Source organism: Colias eurytheme, chromosome 6 (genome assembly GCF_061535395.1).
Source record: "Colias eurytheme isolate Ceu_HAF_F1 chromosome 6, ilColEury1 Martin Lab GWU primary, whole genome shotgun sequence".
Taxonomy (NCBI): Eukaryota; Metazoa; Arthropoda; class Insecta; order Lepidoptera; family Pieridae; genus Colias; species Colias eurytheme.
Genome location: NC_142985.1, coordinates 8,563,556 through 8,589,047, shown reverse-complemented (window position 1 = coordinate 8,589,047; position 25,492 = coordinate 8,563,556). Strand labels below are relative to the sequence as shown.

Genomic DNA, 25,492 nt, shown 5'->3' with positions numbered 1-25,492 from the left:
ATTAAAACCAATAAATAGGTGTTTAATTACCAGAAATTTTTAAAATAACCCCGCTGTTGCTCAATGCAAGTGCGACATCACCGTAAAAAGTTGTCTTTTAAATGTCTGAATGCCCTTTTATCATTTTTAATGGTTTCTTCTGCTACTATGAATTTCCGGGTTATTTCGTCCAAATTGTGGCAGTCTCTCGCCTTGTAGTATACCCACGGAAAAAAATCAATAGGGTTTATGTCCGGAGACCGTGCAGGCCAGGCTAAAGGGCAAAGATACCCTGAAAGATGGATTGATCGTTGCAGCCTGCGCATGCGCCGGTGACGCCTGCCTTAAAGCCTGGCCTCTACGGTCCCTCGACCTAAACCCCATTGATTTGTTTCAATGGGAATACTAAAAAGACCTCGGCTACTTGAGAGAATGCCACAATTTGGACGAAATAACCCGGAAATTCATAGTAGCAGAAGAAACCATTAAAAATGATAAAAGGGCATTCAGACATTTAAAAGACAACTTTTTACGGTGATGTCGCACTTGCATTGAGCAACAGCGGGGTTATTTTAAAAATTTCTGGTAATTAAACACCTATTTATTGGTTTTAATGATCATAATGTTAATTCAATTTTTGCACTTACCACATTTAGATTTAAATTTTTCGATTGAAGCCTTCTGAATAATAAAATGAAATTTTCAGGGTAGCTATCTGATAGATAGAGCAAGTTTTTAAAAATCAAACGGAAAACTTTTTTTATGTGATTTTATTTTTTTACGGGCCCTTGAAGTGATGAACATACGGGGTAATTTTATCTTTCTTGCCATTTAATTCTTTTTTTTATTCCATTCAAAGATCTAACGATAGTAAATGTTGCCATACTGAATTGGCCTATCTTTCAGCTTAGCACACAAAAAAAATCAAGCATCTTGCGCAATCATTGACGTCAGCATGAGTGAAAATATCATCGTACTCGGCGATAGGTGAAAAATTGAAAAAAACGTCATAACTCCGAAAATACGAAAAATCGCATAACATACATGGGGGTGATTCGGATAGCCCTCTAGGTCCTCTACCTCTCAGCTTCCGTTCATCACTACTTTTTGGTACACCCTGTATATTAGTACATATCTATACACATCAAAAGGAATCGCCAAATATATTGCGAAATCACTAAGACATCAAAGTCAAAAAATTCGGCAATTTTTTTTTACGTTTTTGTTGGTCCTTCAAGGAAGAAAAGAGCAATGGAGCAGTACAACAAAAAAGTAAGAATGTGTTGTACAAGGAGTAGAGTTCACCCACAGAACAGTAAAGTAGATAGAAGTGTGATGTGGGCGTGGCCCACGTGTCACTTGTAAGGTAAGATCACCTAACTTGCTCTCAGTTGTGCGCAGAAAAATATTCGAGTCGGTTGTCAGCTGTCAAACCTTTTTTCCGTATTTATTCATTAATTAGGACGTGTTGTTCGGTATTAGAGTGCAAAAATGATAGCAGACGAAATAATATCAGCAATGGAGGCATTTCATACCATCGGTAAGTCTTATTTTTATTTATTTTACATATAATATTTTATGTTATATCTTCGCTTGTAATTTGTCAAAATTGTATACAAATATCTAGTCAAAATGAACCTTAATCCGTAAGAAATTAGTACTATTATAGATTGAACAGCAAACAAGAATTTCTGGAATATAATTGCAATAAACAAACGAATGTCGCTTTAGTGATGCTTGTGGCGCATATCGACAGTATCGATACTTTAGAAAAGACAAACATTATAAATATTAAATTTTATTTTATTTTTCCTTAGCTTTCATTTGTCCAATTTATTTACAGATTTCCCAAAGAGGCTAATTTAAAAGAGAAATGGATAAATGCAACGTGACGAGTTAACTGAATGCCGAACAGCATTAAGCAGTCTAACAAAGGCCACCGATACAGCAAACCTACGGCAGTTCCAAGATTTAAAATAATGCATATTTTCTGTTTGTATTTTGTAAATATAGATTAATACTATTCTATTCCGTTTTTTATTTAATAATAATAATATAAAAGACGTACTTAGTAGTAATAAACATACTCCAAAATGTGACACATTATACTATACTCGTATAATAGAAAGAAAAAAAATACACAAAAAATATTTATTTGTGAATTATCGATATCTCGATATCGATAACAAGGCTGACATCCCTCAGGGCATAGCATCAGATAAATATCAAGTTAATGTCATTAATGTTGAGTGACACAAATTTCAACCTTATCTCTATGTGTTGAGGTTCAAAGTTATATCTATTGAAAACTAACGCCCTCTGTTGTGGAGTAGCTGAATGTTTTTCGAATTTGGAATTTCTGTGCAATGAGAAACAAAACAGCTAATATACCTAGAGATGTTTTACTAAAATAAACCGTAACATGGTGCGTTAGGGTACATATTGAAATGCTGAATTTATAACCTAAGTCAGTTTTTACTCAAATTAAGCAGTCCAATCAAAGGCATAGTTTACTTGTAGTGTACTGTATAACTATCGGTTTAAATGTGTGGGTTTGGCGACACTGGTTTTCATACTAATTATGGCATTAAAGCACTTCTATTTGTTTTTATTGTTCTGTGAGTTCACCTAATAACAAAAAATGACATCCAAATCTCAGAGTTTAACCTAATAACAAAAAATGACATCCAAATCTCAGAGTTTTACCTAATAACAAAAACCGGCCAAGTGCGAGTCGGGCTCGCGCACAAAGGGTTCCGTAGCAGCAAATATAATAAATTACAGTTAAATCAACCTATCTCAAAAACTATAAGAGATACTTTGATCAAACCAAAAATCGTTGAAAGAGTTAATTAGCATGCATCACCTCTATTTTTTTTAGAATTTTATACCCCGTAGTTATAAAAATAGAGGGGGGGGGACATACTTTTTACGACTTTGAGAGCTGATATCTCAAAAACCGTTCACTTTAAGAAAAATGTTTTTTAGAAAACTTTATATCATTTTAAAAGACCTTTCCATTGATACCCCACACGGGTATGTACATCGAAAAAAAAAATTTCATCCCTCAGTTACATGTATGGGGGGCCCCACCCCCAATTCTTTTTTTTACTATTTAGTGTCATATTTTTGTAGCGGTTCATACAACACATATTCCCATCAAATTTCATCACTGTAGTACTTATAGTTTCCGAGTAAATCGGCTGTGACAGACGGACAGACGGACAGACGGACAGACGGACATGACGAAACTATAAGGGTTCCGTTTTTGCCATTTTGGCTACGGAACCCTAAAAATGACATCCAAATACTTTATAAATTCCTTTGAACTCCCCCACGCAATACCTATTGTTATTGTTCTTGTCTTTTACGTAGCAAATAATACAGCGCAAAATTAAACCCGTACTCAACTGTAGTCTGTTACACAAAGCGTATGTAGAATTTCGGTTTCATGTTTGGACTAAGTTGAATTCCTTTAATAAGCCCTAAAGCCATTTGCATAGCAGATGCTACATTCCTATTTATGTTTGTGTTGGGGACTTACACATGAAAATACAGAAGTATTCAATAAATACTTAGTATTTTCATTTAAAGAACAATAATTAGGTGATTTTTTATAAAACCTTGTTAAATGTAACTAGAACTTTACAGATATATAAAGAAAATTCTCATGCGATATATTAAGATTACATTTTAAAACCTCAATACCGTTAAAAGCAGGATATAAAATATGCATACAGCATAAAGCTGTTTGTCACAGGATACACCGTAAAACTAGAATAGTATCAATGTCGGTTAGATAAACCAATTTAACGCATCGTTGAGTTCCATTGGGATATTTGAGCACGAGGTTTTAGCTTTATTTGACCGCTATCTGAACATATTCGTATGTTGTATGTAAATTGTAAATATTGTTTTAATGAAAATAGTCTTAGCCTATTATCCAAATATTTCACATTATCATAATTTTACATTCATAAAGTATGTGACTTATTTATTGTGAAATATTATTTTACATAAATGTTATATTAAATTCTCTTTACCGCTATCAACATTTAAACAAAGAATTTTGTTGACAGAGGATAATTCAGATGTCACAACCACTATCATGCATATGTCATGTTCTTATTAATTTTTGATAATATTTTAATTAATGATTATTTTCTTAGATATACATTTTTCGCCACACCTACTGAAGAATAGATAACGATTGCTGCTTAAGAATGATAAATGAAAAAGATTCGATTGTGCTCAAGGAAGAATTTACAAACGGAGAAACGATACACTTTGATAAATATTGGGAAATCATAATAAACAAATACGGGATACCATTTGGACAATATATTATAAGCATTTGTTACGCAATATATGCACGATTTACTCTATTTAATGTGGTAAGCAAACTACAGTAACGTACGTAATTTGGCCTATTAATAATGAAACTAGTGATTACCTCTGGTTCTCTATGATAATGCGAAATTATTTCCAGATAATGTTTTTAATTAAGTGCGTCCCGACAGGAATCTATATGCACAAATTCATTAAAAGTATTTACACAACTTCAAGGGAGCGTTTAAAACAGAAACAAAGCGAGCTTGAAGACCTTCAATTGCAGGTTCAATAAGCGTTTTCCAAGAATATTACTTAGTAAATACCTAAATCATTCCTTAGTTGGATTAAAATATTATTTTTACTTAGCATGATTATAGAATTTATAAGTTAGATTTCCGTTATTAGGTTCAAATAGTAACAACAAAACTAAGCGTACGAGATGCAGAATTTGCGGAAAGAGTAGAACAATTAAGGAGGAGTGTCGAACGACTGAGGAGAGTGCGTGCGCGAGTGCGACAAGTTATTGCTGCGGACGAAGACTTGCGCCGCAACATCAATAGTAATAATAACTGGGACGACGACTCGGATATCAACGTGCACTGCACCCCCGAAGAAGGTATCGTTTGTATCATACGTAACAATACAAAGGAATAGTTAGGCTGACATAAAAACGGGAAAATAAATCGCTCGATTAACATCCTTAGTGCTTATAATGCACGTTATGTCTCATAGAAACGTTTTCAGAAAGCGAATTCATAGTGGAATTACTAAAGGAGCTGAAGTGCGACCAGATTGCAGAGTGGGAGCCGAAGAAGATGTGTGGAGAAGATTCGGGGGAGCCGTTGAGCCAAGAGAACAGCGTGTACTCCTCGATAAGCAACAGCGACAATAAGGAGTGTCACGTGAAGATCGTCCGAGTTACCAATGTGTACAAGGTCGCATATCTTAAGCATTACATTAAACAGAAACGCTTACGACGCGCTAATAAACAAGCATTGTTAAAGAAAAAGGTAACGATTAGAACGTTCCAATATATTCAGTGTATGAAGTTCATTAAATTCTATTGTAAACTTTGTTTCGTTCTTTCAGATGGACAGCATTAAAAAATTACTGGACGATTGGCAAAAGACGCTGAACATGGCCATAAATAGCAAGCTATCGTTGTTAAACATGAACCCTCAATATATAGAAATGACGCCTCAAGAGGCGATGGGTGACTCTAATTCCAATTGTCGAGATTTCTCGGATTCAGACAGTGATTTCAGAAATAGTGTTGATAACGGTCCAGACGAGTACAGTTTGAGTTGGACTCAAAACTCTTATAATATGCAACAACAAAATATGTGCATCTGCAACTTCGACGTAAGTAAAAGTTCGTAAAATGATAAAATATATTGTGCTTGCATAAAATTCAAATTTTACCAATTTCAGGATTATGAAACGGCTGTCTCCAAGGAGCTATACGATCATCCAGTTATTTTTAACGATAAATATCCTTCTCTAAAACCTTGTGACTGTAACGGAAAGCAACTTAGTAATCTAGTTGTAGTTCCCGAAGAAACTACGAGTCAGATGGCGATAGAGGAGTTGGGGAGCGAGGCGAGCGGAGACGGCGACTGTCGTGATCTCGTGGCAATGTGACTCTTATAGCTATGTAGATTATGAATTAAAATGTTTTAAATCTAAACGTTTTGTCTTTGTTTCACTTCTAGTTCGTTATAAATTTGCATGAAATAAACTGTAAACTTCAATCATATCATTAGATCATTTAGTACAGTTTTCATATAAGTAGGTACTTACTAAAAAGCAAGAATGAATTACGAATGAATAATAATAATTATAATTTCATAAATAATTATGAATTAATTATTCTTACGCCTATGAAGAAGTAATATACTTACTAAATTAAAATTTTATACTAGAGTATTTTAATAAAAGATTTTAGTTTCACGAATGTTTTTTTTTTATGTATTCAAACCAAATGAATGTGAAATTTTGTTCCTTATCAGTACATTATATAATAGAAGTTTAGTTTTCATCATAATACCGGCGGTTAATATACGAAGCCATTAAGCAAGTAAATTGACCCGTTCTACGATAAAATAATGTTCATTTTGTTAGAGCTCACCTTTAACGGTAGGAGATTTCATTTTATGGGAAAACATTACTTTGTTTGCTCTAATACGACCTTATATTGAACTGTTTGTCGGCACTCTCAAGAATGTATGAAAGTGCTGCGAATATTACATGGAATATTATATTTTCCTTCATTCAATTACTGTAATACGGTGCACGGATCATTGGATACATTGCCTCGTTAAATAATTTCTGATTGAATTTGATAGGAGAGTTCGGCATCAATGCTTCACTTTGATTTGAGATATCATCATGACATTTTTTTTAATCATAAATTCTTTGGAAATAATAACCTTGATGTTGCTTAAAACGTTCAATAAAACACTTAAAATCTACACCTTCAAACTTTCCTCAGTTAGAGTGTACACATTGAAAATTCATACCTAAAAAATAAATACAAACTACTTATATTGCCTGGAAGAGATTGCTTTTAAGCAATAAGGCCGCCTATTGTACACTTTCCAATTTTATGTATTCATTTATTTTAAATTCCTGTTATATGTACATTGTACAATAAAGTGTCATAAATAAATAAAATAAATAAATATATTATAAAGTCTTACCTGCATCTGCACAGACTGGCAGTTCACAAATTCAATGCTGGACACCAGGTTGTCGAACACCACGGCGCATTTGGTGCAAGAGTCGAGAATCACGCCGTTTACCTTTGAAGAAAAAACATTTATTTTGTAAAATATAATTATTTCATAGGTGATTTATAACATGGTATTTAAAAAGTAAGCCTTATAGAAAAAGTAATAATATAATTAGACGACGAAAGATTTTATTGGGCACGTAACAAAACAATTGTATTCGAACAAATAAAGAAAGGAGTAAGATTTTGTTTTGCAAATTTAACTTTGTGATCAATATTGACAAAAATAAACATTAAAATTTATGAAAAAAAAAAATTACCTTCCCACGGACTGTGAGCGCAGAGTCGCGGCATTTGTACATGTACACCATGTTGTTCATGTCTGCATTCTCGACCACTAGATTTGTGTTGCCTTTTTGGTATTCCTGACAAATAAAAAGTCAATAAAAACTTGGCCCTATTCTTCATAGTTAATTCTTAATTAAAAAGAGTAGCTAAAATCGATCGTTGTTCGTTAGGTAATAAACAACTTTAATTTGACAAGGCCTTTTTAGGTCTTCCTATCGTAAACAACAGCCAAGGACAAATAAACTAATTTACGAAAACATTCCAATTACATTTTACGTCGCATGGCTAAATTGAACTTGGAATAGAGTTCATTCTAGTTCTGCAATTCATAAAACGAGCTTCCAACAAAAGTCGTCCTCAAAATACAGCAGTCTGTAAATATTTCGTTGTCGGCTTTGACCAACAACCTCTTTTACCGCTGCGAATATTAAAATCCTGCATTTTCGAGCATCGCCCTGCGTCCGTACACCGCAGAATAATTCGCAAACAACGACAAAAGCAATACGGTTTAACAAATGATTCAATTTAAAACTTGTTCAACGTTAAGCCGAAATTAAGAGGAAATATTTGACTTTAATTTTATATTCTCTTTATTGAATGCCGTATAATAGAATAAAATATTCGTTCTTAAAAAGATCACAAACCCTCCGTCACTTTGGTAATTTAGGACATCTGTCTACAGAGAGAAACAATTTTCTCAAGCGCATGAATTAAAATTTATGCTGGATAATTTATTTACCAAGTTGTATTCTATTTACGTTTGAAATAAAGTAAAAGAAGCCTTAATTAAAGTTTAATCAAGGCGGAAACTACGGGACCCATTTGTTACGAAACTGTCTCCGGAGCATTATGAATAAATGATACTTTCGAAGTATTGACTTCTTAAATTGTACCCCATATTCTTATTGACCTGTTTGTCTAGCAAACTATTCTGCAAAACAAATGCTTCCCCTTATGTTATAAAATATATTATTATGAAGAATATTATACCATGTTTTCTATCATTATTTTAGTCAAAGAAGGAAAGAAAGGCAACAATCTCATTATACATATTATTTGCCTAGTGAATGTTATGTTTGTTCATGCTTTGATCTTGCGATATCAAATAAAAAGGGAATTCGTCGAGGGATAGAATTTTGTACTTAATTGATTATTATATATCGCTTTTCATCATGATATTGAGAAAATGTTAAATTATATTTGTCCGGAAGAAGATCAAGGGATACACCCTCTTTTTTATAATTTGATAGAATGGATGTAAAATATTTGTTTTTTTGTTGTATGAATACTCTAATAATAAAAAGGCAATTAATAGAATACAATAACAAATAATTATTATACTACAATTTCTATCGACCTTGAAATTAAGACAAACTTTCCTCACAACAAAGATGCCATTATAGCTTCATTTAATAAAGAAACTTCTTAATTGGTTATTTGATACATTGGATAAATAACGTCAAAGCTTGGGATTCAAAGGGGCATGGAAGGTAGGCGGCAGGTAAGCTTTAGGAAGGCAGTCGGGCGAATAATTTATAATTGCACCTGCCAGCGATTCCGTAGACATCTGTGTCACAACAATATAAAGCTTTGCGATTAGATATTTCGTCGACGACTGAGTGGTCAGTGGTTATCGTAATGAGTATGTATACTGGAATATTTTTTAATTACGCTTCCTACTCCAGAGTTGCTTTTATAACGTCGAGTGCTGTTTTTTAATTCCCCGCTTTTATCTGAAAATTTCTCGATTATTACGTCGTTAAACGAATGCTAGCGAGCGAAAATTGTCCGGTCTTTTTATAGATTACCATGTTCCTGTGAAACTGAGATAGTAATTATATTCTTTTTTTATTGACTTTAAATTAAGCTTTGTCAACCAATTTTCCGTTCACAAACAATGTTTTGTGTCAACAAAGTAAATTATTTTATAACCACAAAGCTCATTGACCAATATAAATTTAATATCTGAAATTCAGTTGTGAACGACCCTCTTTGTTTGCAATCACATTCAAGTTATGAATTAACAATAAAGGAACAATATTATGTCCTGAGGGACATAATATTGTTCATTTATTGTTATAAAGGGGAGAATATTACGATTGTCCACTCGTTCTCTATGAATAAAAATATAACGTAAAACGGTTGAATTGAAAGGCTATAGAGCACAATATATACGCTCTTATCCCCGTCCCGAGCTGACAAAAGCTTATCCGAGACGATGTTGCTACATTTTTGCATAAAATGAGCGATTTTACTGGGTCGGCGTTTTAACGATGCCATCTTGTGTGTTGTTTCGGTTAAGATCACCACTTTAAACGTGTTAAAAGCTTCAAAAATATCTTAAGTGGTACACTGAACGGCATAATAAGTAACGAAATTTAAATATAGTTGTTCATTTTATCTCTGAAAACTCTGACGAATTTCCTACCACGTAAAAGCTATATAATGTATTCGTATCACAGAACAGTAAAAACATATAGAAGTGCTGTAATGTCTAATTAGTATGAAAACCAGTGTCGCCAAACCCACACATTTAAACCGATAGTTATACAGTACACTACAAGTAAACTATGCCTTTGATTGGACAGCCTAATTTGAGTAAAAACTGACTTAGGTTATAAATTCAGCATTTCAATATGTACCCTAACGCACCATGTTACGGTTTATTTTAGTATAACATCCCTAGGTATATTAGCTGTTTTGTTTCTCATTGCACAGAAATTCCAAATTCGAAAACATTCAGCTACTCCACAACAGAGGGCGTTAGTTTTCGATAGATATAAATTTGAAACGCAACACATAGAGATAAGGTTGAAATTTGTGTCACTCAACATTAATGACATTAACTTGATATTTATCTGATGCTATGCTCTGAGGGATGTCAGCCTTGTTATCGATAATTCACAAATAAATATTTTTTGTGTATTTTTTTTTCTTTCTTTTATATGAGTATAGTATAATGCGTCACATTTTGGAGTATGTTTATTACTACTAAGTACGTCTTTTTATATTATTATTATTAAATAAAAAACGGAATAGAATAGTATAAATCTATATTTACAAAATACAAACAGAAAATATGCATTATTTTAAATCTTGGAACTGCTGTAGGTTTGATGTATCGGTGGCCTTTGTTAGACCGCTTAGTACTGTTCGGCATCCAGTTAACTCGTCACGTTGCATTTATCCATTTCTCTTTTAAATTAGCCTCTTTGGGAAATCTATAAATAAATTAGACAAATGAAAGCTAAGGAAAAATAAAATAAAATTTAATATTTATAATGTTTGTCTTTTCTAAAGTATCGATACTGTCGATATGCACCACAAGCATCACTAAAGCGAAATTCGTTTGTTTATTGCAATAATATTCCAGAAAGTCTTGTTTGCTGTTCAATCTATAATAGTACTAATTTCTTATGGATTAAGGTTCATTTTGACTAGATATTTGTATACAATTTTGACAAATTACGACAAGCGAAGTTATAACATAAAATATAATTAAAATAAATTAAAATAAGACTTACCGACGGTATGAAACGCCTTCATTGCTGATATTATTTCGTCTGCTATCATTTTTGCACTCTTTATACCGAACAACACGTCCTAATTAATGAATAAATATGGAAAAAAGGTTTGACAGCTGACAACCGACTCGAATATTTTTCTGCGCACAACTGAGAGCAAGTTAGGTGATCTAAACTTATCATTGACACGTGGGCCACGCCCACATCACACTTCTATCTACTTTACTGTTCTGTGATTCGTATATATTTAAATTTCCTTGTAAATGTAGCGAAACATGTTTAAACTGTGTGCACACTGATGCATTTTTGATGTTTCACTTTGCAGCGGTAAATCGAAATGGTTTATTCAACTACGTGCAGCGGCGGTATACTAAAGTCACATTTTAGTTCTTTTTAGTTCAAGGTAATATAGCATGTTCCATGACCTTGCTGAAAAATCACTTGTAGCTATAGTTTAATATGAGTTTCTGGGTATATCAAATACATAAAATATTTAAATGGCGGTATTTTGGCGTTTGTAATGTTCATTCAGTTTATTTGAGTGGGAGTATATTGCTCGCTCACCACCGTTCATTGACAATAATTAGACTAAAAGCAAGCTATGAATGAAAGGAACTTCGCGTGAACGTTGAGGGTTTGTTTTCCTTTTCCCTCTTTGTATTTTCAGGTCTGAAAAGGTTCAATGTATTTTTAGCTAAGATTGTATGCACTGAAGTTTTTGACACGTAAGTATGCGTGAATAAGGGGGTCTACTGACTACTCACGATGCACCATTACAGTCACCTCACCAGTATGAGTAATGCATAGTAGGTATATGTACAACACTAACACACTGCAGGCACGTAACCACCGGCAGTTGATGTATAGTTTGCGTTTAGAAGATAAGAATAAACAGCGGCTAAATTGTTGTCCCACAGAATGCGTGTGTAAGGGTGCGTAATCACGCCAACCACTTCTTGCCATTCCGCGCAAACCACATCTTACGTAACACATATTAAACCCATTCATAAAGCAGTATACTCACAATCAGCCACTTTTTGCCATCCCGCGCGAACACGGGCGGCTTGTCCTGTGCCCCAGCGCCGGGTGTCGGCAGAGGCTTGGCGGGCGCGCGAGATGTAGCCGCTTTGAACGGCGCGGGGCCCTGCCGCAGTTGAGGGTTCTTGTGCGTCTGCATGTCGGACGTCACTTTGCGCAGGTCTATAGGATATGGATACAATTTGATGATACGGACCTTTGATGACAAGATAAAACTTTAGAATGCACATACTACAGCATGTAGATTGTTGATTGACGTACAATAAGCAACTATGGAATACAAGTATGTATTACAATTTGTTGAACCACTGAACAATAAACAACTAGACTCAGAATCACGCTCAAAAATTGTCCAAAGCAAAACTCTACCTATGCGTTATAAAACTCTGCCTAATAGTTTTATAATCAGTTCATACAGCGCCGCGGCCGCTCGGACATTTTTTGACAACGAATAAGAATAGGCGAGTGTGAGTCTAGTTGCTATTAAAGATGAATGAACAGTACAATTTATTGACGAACTTATTAAACATAAAGATATAATATAAAAATTATTCTATTTGATTAGAATTCATGGAGTTATCGAACATTATTACAAAATTTGTTGTAGTTACGGTAAGATCACAAATGCAAATATGTAATTAGGCATGCAATTTTTTTCAGCTGATATAGAACTGGAGCTGACGTTTTGTCTGTCTGAATCTGTTCAATCATTTGTCTTATTTATTAATTTATTTATTTTTCAAAATCAGATATTATTTATCATATTTGTTGTGAAATGAATAATTTTTATACTTTATCTAATTTCAAATACAAAGCACGTACAAACATGCAACAAGGTTATTATTGAGTTGTGATCAATATTTTCCATGATGAAATCCCTTAAGTCATCAAGAGTTGGGCAGTAATCCCACGGCTCCAAGACTTAATTTAACTTCAAGGAGAAATTACAATTAAGTACAATGTACTTAACATTGTACGCACAAAGGATTACGTAGGACATTGGACTACCAAGAGTTCAAACTGTCTAATAAAATATTACTTACCTGCTGTATTCGGAAATACTCGACAAATAGGAACATGTATTGTCTTTCTTCAGAACTGACAAATAGGCCTATACGATAGGTATCTTCATGACGAATACGCTCACGTACGACATGTTAATCGATAGGCTGATATGCCTCGTTAAAATTGAGCTCGGAGGGCCCGAACAATTTTCATTATGATTATTGTATTTGGATTATACGGGGATGAATCTACTTAGTAAAAATATTAAATGAAACACCATGCATTATATTTTATGGGTACGGCTAATTAAAAGTTTTCAACTAGTTACTAGACAAAGGCTTTCTAGAATTTTAACGAGCAAACAAACAATATTTGTTTTAAACTCATTGCGCTCCTATTGCCGTGAAGGGCATTGTATCTACAATCTTCTGTAGATATTTCACACAATGCATAAAGTTTGCGTGTTTTATTCACACAGGATTGTTGGAACCGCAATCTCATAGATTATGCTCTATTCATATACATTTCAAGATAAATATAAAGTTATTAATTCTGTTGAGTCGCATTATTGAAACAGTAAGGTATAATAAAGTAGTGGTATTGTATTTACGATCCAGCTGAGACCAGCTCTATTTTATTTTTTTGTAATATCTCTGAGTGGAATTTAAAAATTCATTTTGGTGACACTGAGAAGACACGAAAAATGTTTGTATTTTTCGTGAACGTGGTAATAATCTTAGAGATCGTAATCCATTTTGTGCCGGAGTATGTGTATTAGAGAAAGAAATTTGATAATGTCTTTGATATTTCTTGCAAATGATGTCAAGGGTCATATTAACGAAGAAATCTAATGCGCCAATAACGCTAACTCAACCACAAAAGTTGCTGCGGTTTATGACTAGCGGTTCTTCTATTTCCGAAAATAAACCCAGGTCAAACAGTGTTATTCTAAGCATGTGCAATTCCTGCGCAAAATTACCACCAAGCTAAAGTTTTTAAAACCATGGCAATTTTTTGTCACATAAATAAAGATATCCTAATAACCAATAACTATAGCGTGCATCTTCGCTTTAGACTATGTACTTCTATCGTATTATTATTGAAATAAATAACTGTTTTCACAACAATCACCTCTGAGCTCCTACGCACCTATTTTCTACACTTTTAACATCAAAATTGAACTAGAACTATTCTCAGCCAATAGTGCCATCTGAATCCTGAAACATGTCCTTATACCACAACTCCTGTAACTACTCTTACCACCACCACTATAATAAAAGAGCGTGTGTGCGAGCACACGTGTCAGAAGTGAAACTTCTTTAGCAAGATTCAAGGATACCAAAACCGCGGCTTTACTCGACTTTACGTGACGGTATTGTCATGACGTGACAGTATTGTCATGACGTGACAGTATTGTCATGACGTGACAGTATTGTCATGACGTGACGGTATTGTCATAACATGACGGTATTGCCATGACGTGACGGTTTTGCCATGACGTGACCTTAAAATTTTACTCTCAACGGGCCTAAAGACGTTTCACTTCAAAAAGCATGCACCAAACACCAAACAAATAGCGAACATACTGCTAGTGATGCCCTCGCCCTGGTTGATCTCAGCGAACAGCGCGCTGCGGTCGTCCACGGACAGGTTCGCGAAGTCCACGTCGGGCAGCGCGGGGGGCGGCGGGGGGAGCCCGCCGGGGGGCGGAGGGGGGGCGCCGCCCTTGCCTATGTGCCCCGTATTATATACACACGTGTCTACGTAGTGCACGGTAGCATACTTGGGCAAAAATAATGGCCACCACTGTGTTATTGGCATTTGCCAACTAGTTTATCCTTCCCAATGTAAGCAATGAAATTGTTTAATTTAAAATGGTCAATTTTCAACGTGAAATCTAATACAAGGGAACATCCTGGTGGCCGTTATTTTCTTTCAAGTAATTACTTGTAGTCCATTGAATAAAAAGTTCTAGAGTGCGTGAGTTAGTAACGTAAGATGTTTCTTCGGAAAAATGTCAAGAGTCCCTAGGTAATAAACATACTAAAACCCCGGGCCACTAGGAGGAGCCCCGGAGTGGGGGGAGGGGGGAAATGGGTCCATTTTTTCATTTTTCGCTTAAATCTCAAAAACGGTACATGTTAGAGAAAAACTTTCAAGGAAAAGTTGAAAGGCCATAAAATTATCTACAAGTTGTCCCTGAATCATTTTTTCCTATATCCTACCGTTTCTGAGTTATACGCAGTGAAACATGCTTTTGGCTCAAACAATTTCCACATCAATCGATCAAAAAATATTTCTTTCTTCCAAAAAACTAAAATGTGCAACTTGTGACCGGTACTGATAGATTGCTCTTAATTAGGTCTATAATTGGTAAAATAAACACATTCCTCCATGGAAGCCTTTAGGAGGAATCGATTGTCAAAATATTATATTATGGTAGTTTGAGTTACTGAACTTGATCTTTTTATTTTTTTTCTTCCAAAAAACTCAAAAGTGCAACTTGTGACCAGTACAGATAGATTGCTCATAATTGGGTATATCATTGATAAAAATACCAGATTCCACCACGGAGGCGTTTACGGGGAATTGAATTTTATTAGGGTAGTTACGATACTTGAACTTTTTATTTTTTTTCTCCAAAAAAACTCAAAAGTGCAACTTGTAACCGATACTGATAGATTGCTCTTAATTAGGTCTATAATTGGTAAAATAAACACATTCCTCCATGGAAGCCTTTAGGAGGAATCGATTGTCAAAATACTATATTAGGGTAGTTTGAGTTACTGAACTTTATCTTTTTATTTTTTTCTTCCAAAAAACTCAAAAGTGCAACTTGTGACCGGTACTGATAGATTGCTCTTAATTAGGTCTATAATTGGTAAAATAAACACATTCCTCCATGGAAGCCTTTAGGAGGAATCGATTGTCAAAATATTATATTATGGTAGTTTGAGTTACTGAACTTGATCTTTTTATTTTTTTTCTTCCAAAAAACTCAAAAGTGCAACTTGTGACCAGTACAGATAGATTGCTCATAATTGGGTATATCATTGATAAAAATACCAGATTCCACCACGGAGGCGTTTACGGGGAATTGAATTTTATTAGGGTAGTTACGATACTTGAACTTTTTATTTTTTTTCTCCAAAAAAACTCAAAAGTGCAACTTGTAACCGATACTGATAGATTGCTCTTAATTAGGTCTATAATTGGTAAAATAAACACATTCCTCCATGGAAGCCTTTAGGAGGAATCGATTGTCAAAATACTATATTAGGGTAGTTTGAGTTACTGAACTTTATCTTTTTATTTTTTTCTTCCAAAAAACTCAAAAGTGCAACTTGTGACCGGTACTGATAGATTGCTCTTAATTAGGTCTATAATTGGTAAAATAAACACATTCCTCCATGGAAGCCTTTAGGAGGAATCGATTGTCAAAATATTATATTAGGGTAGTTTGAGTTACTGAACTTGATCTTTTTATTTTTTTTTCTTCCAAAAAACTCAAAAGTGCAACTTGTGACCGGTACAGATAGATTGCTCATAATAAGGTCTATCATTGATAAAAATACTAGATTCCACCACGGAGGCGTTTACGGGGAATTGAATTTTATTAGGGTAGATACGATACTTGAACTTTTTATTTTTTTCTTCCAAAAAAACTCAAAAGTGCAACTTGTGACCGGTACCGATAGATTGCTCATAATTAGGTCTATCATTGATAAAAAAACCAGATTCCACCATGGAGGCGTTTAGGAGGTATTGAATTTTATTAGGGTAGTTACGATACATGAACTTTTTAACTAACTACCCTAATAAAATTCAATTCCCCGTAAACGCCTCCATGGTGGAATCTGGTATTTTTATCAATGATAGACCTAATTATGAGCAATCTATTTGTACCGGTCACAAGTTGCACTTTTGAGCTTTTTGGAAGAAAAAAAATAAAAAGTTCATGTATCGTAACTACCCTGATAAAATTCAATTCCCCGTAAACGCCTCCGTGGTGGAATCTGGTATTTTTAGCAATGATAGACTTAATTATGAGCAATCTATCTGTACCGGTCACAAGTTGCACTTTTGAGTTTTTTGGAAGAAAAAAATAAAAAGATCAAGTTCAGTAACTCAAACTGCCCTAATATAATATTTTGACAATCGATTCCTCCTAAAGGCTTCCATGGAGGAATGTGTTTATTTCACCAATTATAGAACTAATTAAGAGCAATCTATCAGTACTGGTCACAAGTTGCACATTTGAGTTTTTTGGAAGAAAGAAATATTTTTTGATCGATTGATGTGGAAATTGTTTGAGCCAAAAGCATGTTTCACTGCGTATAACTCAGAAACGGTAGGATATAGGAAAAAATGATTCAGGGACAACTTGTAGATAATTTTATGGCCTTTCAACTTTTCCTTGAAAGTTTTTCTCTAACATGTACCGTTTTTGAGATTTAAGCGAAAAATGAAAAAATGGACCCATTTCCCCCCTCCCCCCACTCCGGGGCTCCTCCTAGTGGCCCGGGGTTTTAGTATGTGTATTACCTAAGGACTCTTGACATGTTTCCGAAGAAACATCTTACGTTACTAACTCACGCACTCTAGACCCCCCTTGGAGGGACTCATTCAATGGACTATTGGTGCATGAATCTTATTTATGATAGATAGTGCGTAGGGGTAAGTGCGAATGTGGGGTAATTGTTTTAATAACGAAATGTGTATTTAGTTCAGAAGACCGTCTTACTTATTATAAGAAACGGGTCGTGTGCACGGTTAATTATATATTTTTCAAAACTACATATAATTTCTTTATTATTAGTATTACCCCACCATACGCTACTACCCCAAAGCACCTAATAGCCACCTTAGCACGATTCCAAATAATTAGAACAATGAAGCTTCAAACTCAGCGAAACTTTTGTTGTGCGAAATAGACAATAGTAATGGAAATTGAGAATTTGGAACAGATTCACGATTCATTCATTATATTCGTTCGAAATAACTTTTTACGCTTCATACTTGAATTGTTTTAAGGGAAATTATTTCCCTCGTAAATATCGAAACAGGTGAAATACAATTTTAACCAAATAAGTTTCTCACTCTGGAGATCGAAGCCAATGAAATGAAATCGAACCCATGTCTAGAGCGATGGACAGGAAAAATAATTAGAATTTTTTCCTGTCCTTATGTAGGTTAATAACCTAATTAATTAAGGGCCATGTAATCAATCAGTTATGAAAAGCATTCCCTTTTCTCTGCGTCAATCATAAAGAAAGAAGCCCAGGGAAAATCTTAAACGTAACTAGTAAACAAATCCATCAATCATGATCCTTGTCTTTATATTTATTTTTACAAGCACTTTATTACACAGTTTTATGGTTATTTTATCACCATTTATAAGAAAAGTTCGTTTATATACGATTTACAGCCACTTTCCTCGATATTCATGAAAAGATCAATACCTTGAATAGTCTGACAAATTGAGGACAGCTTGGATCCGACTAAAGCCATTTCTATTATTTATTTACTTGGTAAATATCATGAGACATGTGAATATTGGATAATCTATTTGAAATGGTACGGATGCTCATTGCTTATGTCAAACCCACATCTTATGTCTGTAGCTGTTATTATTTAGGCCAGTAGAAATCGACACTAAAAAACCCTAAATTCGCAAAGCACGATGTAGATTTGAATTTTTGGTATGTTGTTTGGATCAGTTAGGGTGATGTAAATCCCAATTTGCAACTTCGAAAAAGTTGTGCTCGCTGCGCACCACGTGATAAACTGCGAAAATTTTGGACACAATATCTGAAAAACAAAAAGAAGGTAGAAATAGATTTTTAAAGAATTGAAACTGAGGGCATATAAAATCATAAAAAGGATAATACTTTTTCATTTGCAGTATAGGTAATTAACAAAATTACAAAGATAATTAAATTTGCAACAATTTAAGCCTAACCGCAGCTCTCTAAACCTTATAACAACTAAGCTGTGGCCTTTCAAAGATAGTCAGTTTTTCCCGAAATTTTCAAATTTTTAGTTTTGCTCCCGTTTGAACCAAAATATTGGCAAAACCGCTCGTTCTATGAGAAGGTCATAAAATAAAGTTGTAGAAAATTTAATTTTGTTTATTACCTATCCTGCAAATGAAAAAGTATTATCCTTTTTATGATTTTATATGCCCTCAGTTTCAATTCTTTAAAAATCTATTTCTACCTTCTTTTTGTTTTTCAGATATTGTGTGTGAAATATTTGTCTCACAGACTTGGTTCTATGCTCTTATGAAAGAAAATTAAATGCACTACAACTTTATTATACGAACTTCTCATAGAACGAGCGGTTTTTGCTTATATTTTGCTTTAAACGGGAGCAAAACTAAAAATTTCAATATTTCGGGAAAAATGAACCATCTTCGAATGGCCACAGTTTAGTCGTTATAAGGTTTAGAGAGCTGCGGTTAGGCTTAAATTGTTGCAAATTTAATAACCTTAATTTATGTACTGAATCATACTTGTCGGAAACGCATAGTTTATGACTTTTAGAGCAAAAAGTGAAAAAAGTCCAAAATTTTCGCAGTTTATCACGTGGTGCGCAGCGAGCACAACTTTTTCGAAGTTGCAAATTGGGATTTACATCACCCTAACTGATCCAAACAACATACCAAAAATTCAAATCTACATCGTGCTTTGCGAATTTAATGTTAATTTCCACTGGCCTATATTATACAGTAAACTATCTTATTAGGTTTTAGTGAAATAAGAGGAATATTTGTTCATAATATCAGTCATAAAGCTTATGCCTATAGTACAAACAGAAATTATTAAACAACTTGAATATCTCTCTAATTTAAAAGACGAGTAAATTTTATCATTTGTGGTTCGTTAGGTCGTGAATTAATCTTTTTGCAATTTATATGAATTCTCATTATAATGATGTTTGTTGAAACCGCATCACGTAGCTCTTTAACGCGAGCGCCATAAATAACAATATCAAGTAACGATACGTTAAACAAAATTTACTTTGTACCGTTTCAAAGTAATATACCGCTCTTGAAACAAGTTAACGGTTGGTGCGTTCTTAATTAATTTTTTCTTTGTCATTCTCTTGCTAATTGCAATTTCTTGAAAACTTATTCGCAAGATGATATTACAATTTTTTGAGAATAATAAAATTAGATTTAATTTGTAACGCCACTTTTGTTACAGAAAGAAAATTTTCTTTAAAATTACCTCTACTATGAGCCTCCATTTTATCCAGGAAAAATTGTACCCTAGCTTTATCTAATCCTAATTAGCAATACTTTAAACCCATTTCTAGCTTATACAAATTCTCAAACATTTGTCTACTTACCAGACCAAACCAGACCAGTAGTGTGATACTGTTTGACGTACGCCTGCAGATCGGATAAAAGCTGCACCCAAGTGCGGCACCACTCTATATGAGTCTTGTCCTTTTCCTTCCAGTCTTTCAGCACTCTGTTCGTATAAAACTGGCCGGCGTCATTCATTTCCTTGACATACGGAGCTGGTGTGGGTGATACAGCAACCCAGCCCAAAGCGGGAATGCTCTCAGATATCGCAGACAAGTGGTTGAAGTACGGAGACGCCCTGTTCTTTTCACGGAACTGCTGAATAGCGGATATCTTTTCACTTGTGGGCGCTAACAGTTGCATCTCTTCGGGTTGGGACGGCTTGCTCCTGGCCGCGGCTAGTTGTATGTAGCCGTATTGAGCCCTATTAAACAAGAAAATCCAGGATTAATCAAATGTTTTTCTTAAATTACTATATTTATTTTGTAGAGGTTGGGAAATAAACTTGAGTACGTATACTCAAGATGGAAAATTTTGCAAAGTGGTAATTAGCAGAACTGCAATGTTGCAGGGACTTCAGAAACTTGAATATAAACTAAGAAATTGCATAAGTTAAAATTGTGTTAATTAGCTGTTTATTTATTCGTCAAAGGAAACTTACTGAAAGGCTTCGTTGACGAGGTTCGCCTGTGTAGCGACATCGCCGCCGATTTGTTTTGACAGCTCCAAGTATGTTCGCAGGGGACCCTGTACAGAACATTTTACTTTTAATATTCTTTATGGATGAAAACAAAATTATAACATTATCTATAATGAATGTAAATCAAGTACGTGTCTAAACAGTATGGAGTTTGTCAATACTTTCTAAACATAAGGAACGCAAGCTACGATTATACTTAATTAAAGGGTGTATCTGAAAATCGAAATTCATCTTATCTTCCCTTAATTGGGTTAAAAATGGTTCATTTATTACATCCGTGGCATATTGTGAGAACGCCGACAGAGCTATTTGAAACAGCCTCGTTAGTACCAACTTCGTTAATCAAGTTATAATGAAAGGGGACTTAATAACTGCGAGTTCTATTCGGCTGATGTTTCAATTAAGTATAACATGAATTCGATGGAATGTAACAAATGAAAAATAAAAAAGATGTCTATTTTGTAACCTATTTAATTTTGAGAAGCACAATGTATTGAAGTCAAGTGCAATGTAGCTTGTTAGGGTAAACAAACAAATAAATAATTGATGAACATCCAAAACAATCTAGTCTTTTGGAAATTGATAAATCAAAAAGCTTATTATCATCGTGGTATCTATTTTGCTTCGGTTTCTCAATCAACTACAACGTAACAATCGTAATACCCCAAATTGCCGCCAAACCGCGGCTTATCAACATCAATGACACGCAATAGAGTCACATTGTTTAGACAAGGGTAACGGGGTAATTGATTGGCGAGCTACACCCTGCAAACGAGGGGCGTCACGCTGTGACAGTATTGCCACGTATCAAGCCGATGGACGCGAACTTTATTGTTGAGTAATTTCGTATTATGAGCTCTAAAGCGACTATTTATATGACACCATAAATACTCTTGAAATAGCTCTTACGTATGTCAATTCGTCTTCTAATTATATACGCGGAATCAACGCGGCATTCATATAAACACTTATATTATTTAAGATTATGCATTTGGAAATAGGTAAATATATATAGGCACATACAGGTTAAGACAGAACAATATATTGTTTGCGTACCGTACCTACCAACATAGAACGTCTTATATTGTTAGACAATTGGCATACATTTTGAATAACAATGAATAGATATCAAATGCTATGGTCGATACCCAATATTTAAATACAACGCAATGTTGACTATGATCAAATTTCGTAGTTCTATCCGCTCCGCAATCAAACCGACCACTCTTAAACCTTCTTTCTTCAAAGCTACCTACAATAAAGCTGCATAAAAATACGAACCTGCATAAGATCCTGGTACCCGTTGACACTCATATTGTCAGTCGGCACGAACTCCTGCGGCGGGGTTACAAAGCACACGGGCGACGGAACGGGCGAGTTGGGCGGGGTGGGGGTGCGTCCGCGCAGGCACGGCAGGCGTTCCAGCCGGCACGTCACACGCTCCAAACGGTCTAGTAGCGCTTCTAGATCAGCTGCTGGCTTGTTCGCCGCTGCTGCTGATTCTGCTTCACTGCCTGCGGACAAGGTTTTATAAATTAGCTAAATATTACAATACCTATAGGAGATTTCCCTTCGCCATATTTAACGTATCTACATTGTTTTATGTTTACATTTTATCAATTTGTAATATTTACGTTTCTATATTGTGTTGATTTATGTATAGAATATCCAATTCAGCAATGTTAACGTATGCCGATTTCATAGAACGTACTAACTAATCGATGATATTGTTTGTGTATTTTATATGGCACTGCATTTTATCAATCTGTTCTCGGTAATAAAATTAATAAAACCTACATGTTAGTCATTATCAGTGTTACGTATTTGGTGGAAACTAGAAATCTTTAATTATGTAAATAGTCAATTAACTATATTATGTATGTTGTATGGTATAATAAAATAAATAATATATAATAAAAGATCCCTAATTATTTAGATTTATGAATTTTTCATGTAAAACTTGGTAAATTTAATCAAGAGACTAAAATCTGAAGGCAAATTACACCCTGCGGCGACTTCCAAAGAATATTAAGCAGGTAACACATTTTAATGTCAAAGAACCTGACCGTAATATTTCTTTTCATAAAAACATCTAAACTTTAGTGCGGGACAATAAAGGATTTTATTATTTCATAAATAAAACAATGTATAGCATTGTTTGTACTTGAAGAGCCATACCATGTGAACATTTATCACCTTCATTCTCTGGAGTATTCTCTAGCAGAACGTCATTAACCGCACCCTCCGCGGTCTCAGCCATTTTCCTTCGAGCCTCAAACATTTTTATTAAATTTCTCATATTTTTACTAGCATTTTCTTGCTCCATCATAAAGTATACTTTTTAAATAAAAAATAAAAAATCACTTGTAAAGAACTATTATATTGTATTTCACAATCACTTATTAAATAAAAAACCAACCTTCCGGTTGAGTACTATCAAACGACTAAGTCTGAAGATATCGCGCGATAATGAGTTCTGTAGAAATACAAAAGTGATGATAATGCAATCAGCAAAAATATGATACCATAACATGACGTATCTTCAATGTATGAGACATTTATTTTTGTGAAATGCAAAGAAGTTATAAATGGAAAATATTGTAAATAAGTAAAGTTATAATGGGTTTTCTTGTTACGCACATTTGATGTTGTTTCATGAAGGTTCATGTTTTAGCCTATTATTATGTCGAGAGATGAACGTTTTTTATTTGATTGTTCATTTATTATTTGCTATTTTTCGTACTCCTCGTCGCTTTTGACGCACATACTTGCTATGAGATTTATAAAGGATAATAAACGCGTATTTTGAAGGAGTACCATAACCACAACTTTTCCTCGCTTTGCCAAAATATTTTCAAAACACAGCCATATATTTAGATAACTTGGCATTTTGTCAAGACATCGATTGTCTATTCTTGAGGTCATGGATGAATGAACGTTCCAGAATTTACTGACTATTGGGGTACAAGAAAACTTTTATTTTTTATGGTAAATGACTATGTAGCCTGTATAATTTATAGCGTAAGAATAGGTAAATAATATTTGAAACAAAAAAGATTTTATTTTTCAACAAGGGTTCTATAAATAATGTAATAAAATTACAAGTCAATGACACATTGGCGAGCTGACAAATGATAAACGCAGCTTAAGTGTTGATAAGCGGAAACTGTATTAATTGTATAATTAAATGTATGAACACAACAACAAATAATAGGAAATATAGCTCAGAATAACAACTAAAATTAACTAATTGTGTCATGTTGTATGGAAAATCAATAAGACTTTTTAAAATGAATATTTTTTTTATAAGCTTCAGAAACGGTTTTGCTCTAGAATCTAAATTCTATTTTAATGATTCTATTTATGTATAACTATAATAACAGCAAATAAAAATCTCCAACACGTAAAACACCTAGTCAACAAATATAATACTAAATTACTCATGCAAAATTAAATTCCATGTTCTCGAAAGTTGAAATATTTTTTTTATTACCATTTATACACTCTTAATGAAAATCTAATTTTCCTTCAAGGCACATGGTAAAAATTACACATTGTACTCACATTTATTTTAGTAACGCTGCATGGCCAAGGCCAACTCTAAATGACTAACGGAGTTACGTAACTTTGCTCGTCTTTATCCAGCATTCCAGTATCATTTTATCGATGTACACTTTATCAAAACATCAATATACATATACGCGTATGAGATGGAAAATCTTACAAGCATCGATTCACGATCAACCATGTGTATCGAGTGATACTGAAATAATAGATAAGTAATCTAATTGCAGAACTGTATTTCGAGTAGTGTGATGGTTCGTGTTCAAATATTTATGATTTTAATTATGTACGGCATGTCATCATCATCAGCCCAGTTACGTTCCCACTGGACACCTGCTTCCTATAGTTTTAGAATTTTCGACATACCGGTTTCTTCTCAATGTTTTCCTTCGCTGTTTCGAGATAATGTTTTTCACATTAGCAGATAAATTGAAAATTATCAAATCAATTTATTTCCTGCACGCTCGCTTGGTCTCGAACTCCCGACTATCGGCACGCGCATATAGCATTACTGAATAAACAATTATATCGGTGTGTTGTAGAGCCCTAGCTCTATTGAAGATAAATGATACCCTCCCCACATGAGTGAGTAAATAAACCCGCGAGATGAAGACGCTCTTAGTGAGGATAGTTACCTTCCTAAGAGTATTAGTATTAAGAGCTGAATAGAGACCGTCATATTAAATCAGATTTTAAAACAGTTACATTGACATCATTATAACCTATAACTATACTAAGAATCTGTTTGAAATATAAACCACAATTCAACCGCAAATTTGAAGTTAAGACAACGAATTTGATAGTGGTAAGATCCTTCCTCGCAACTTTAAACCAAGTTTGAAATGCGGTTGCGTGAAGATATATAATACAGATAATGTTATTCTATAATGATTATGACTCATTTATTGTAATTTGATCATTATTTACGAGCGAACTTATCTTAATTGAAATCTCATTAG

The 25,492-nt window shown here is 34.2% G+C and overlaps 2 protein-coding genes and 1 long non-coding RNA gene across 5 annotated transcripts in view; 2 read left to right on the top strand and 1 right to left on the bottom strand.

Annotated features, from left to right (window-relative positions):
* Nucleotides 1-25,492, bottom strand: part of capt (adenylyl cyclase-associated protein 1) — a 37,910-nt gene that overhangs the window by 3,220 nt on the left and 9,198 nt on the right. For all 3 annotated transcript variants that reach the window (XM_090102971.1, XM_090102972.1, XM_090102970.1), the window contains exons 2-8: nt 22,251-22,483; nt 20,931-21,016; nt 20,311-20,693; nt 14,544-14,687; nt 11,939-12,114; nt 7,363-7,467; nt 7,011-7,112 (exon numbers count right to left, since the gene is read on the bottom strand). In XM_090102971.1, the coding sequence (XP_089959097.1) occupies nt 7,011-7,112; nt 7,363-7,467; nt 11,939-12,114; nt 14,544-14,687; nt 20,311-20,693; nt 20,931-21,016; nt 22,251-22,283 (1,029 nt within the window). In that variant the 5' untranslated portion in view covers nt 22,284-22,483. The remainder of the gene's footprint in view (nt 1-7,010; nt 7,113-7,362; nt 7,468-11,938; nt 12,115-14,543; nt 14,688-20,310; nt 20,694-20,930; nt 21,017-22,250; nt 22,484-25,492) is intronic.
* LOC149907854 (uncharacterized) lies at nt 1,288-2,007 on the top strand. Its single transcript, XR_016456806.1, has 2 exons — nt 1,288-1,519; nt 1,823-2,007. It is a non-coding gene; the product is annotated as an uncharacterized LOC149907854 (long non-coding RNA).
* On the top strand, nt 4,203-5,952 carry LOC149907853 (uncharacterized). The gene is made up of 6 exons (XM_090102712.1): nt 4,203-4,373; nt 4,469-4,594; nt 4,717-4,927; nt 5,056-5,321; nt 5,401-5,673; nt 5,743-5,952. Exons 1-6 carry the CDS (start codon nt 4,203-4,205, stop codon nt 5,950-5,952), a joined length of 1,257 nt encoding a protein of 418 aa, XP_089958838.1.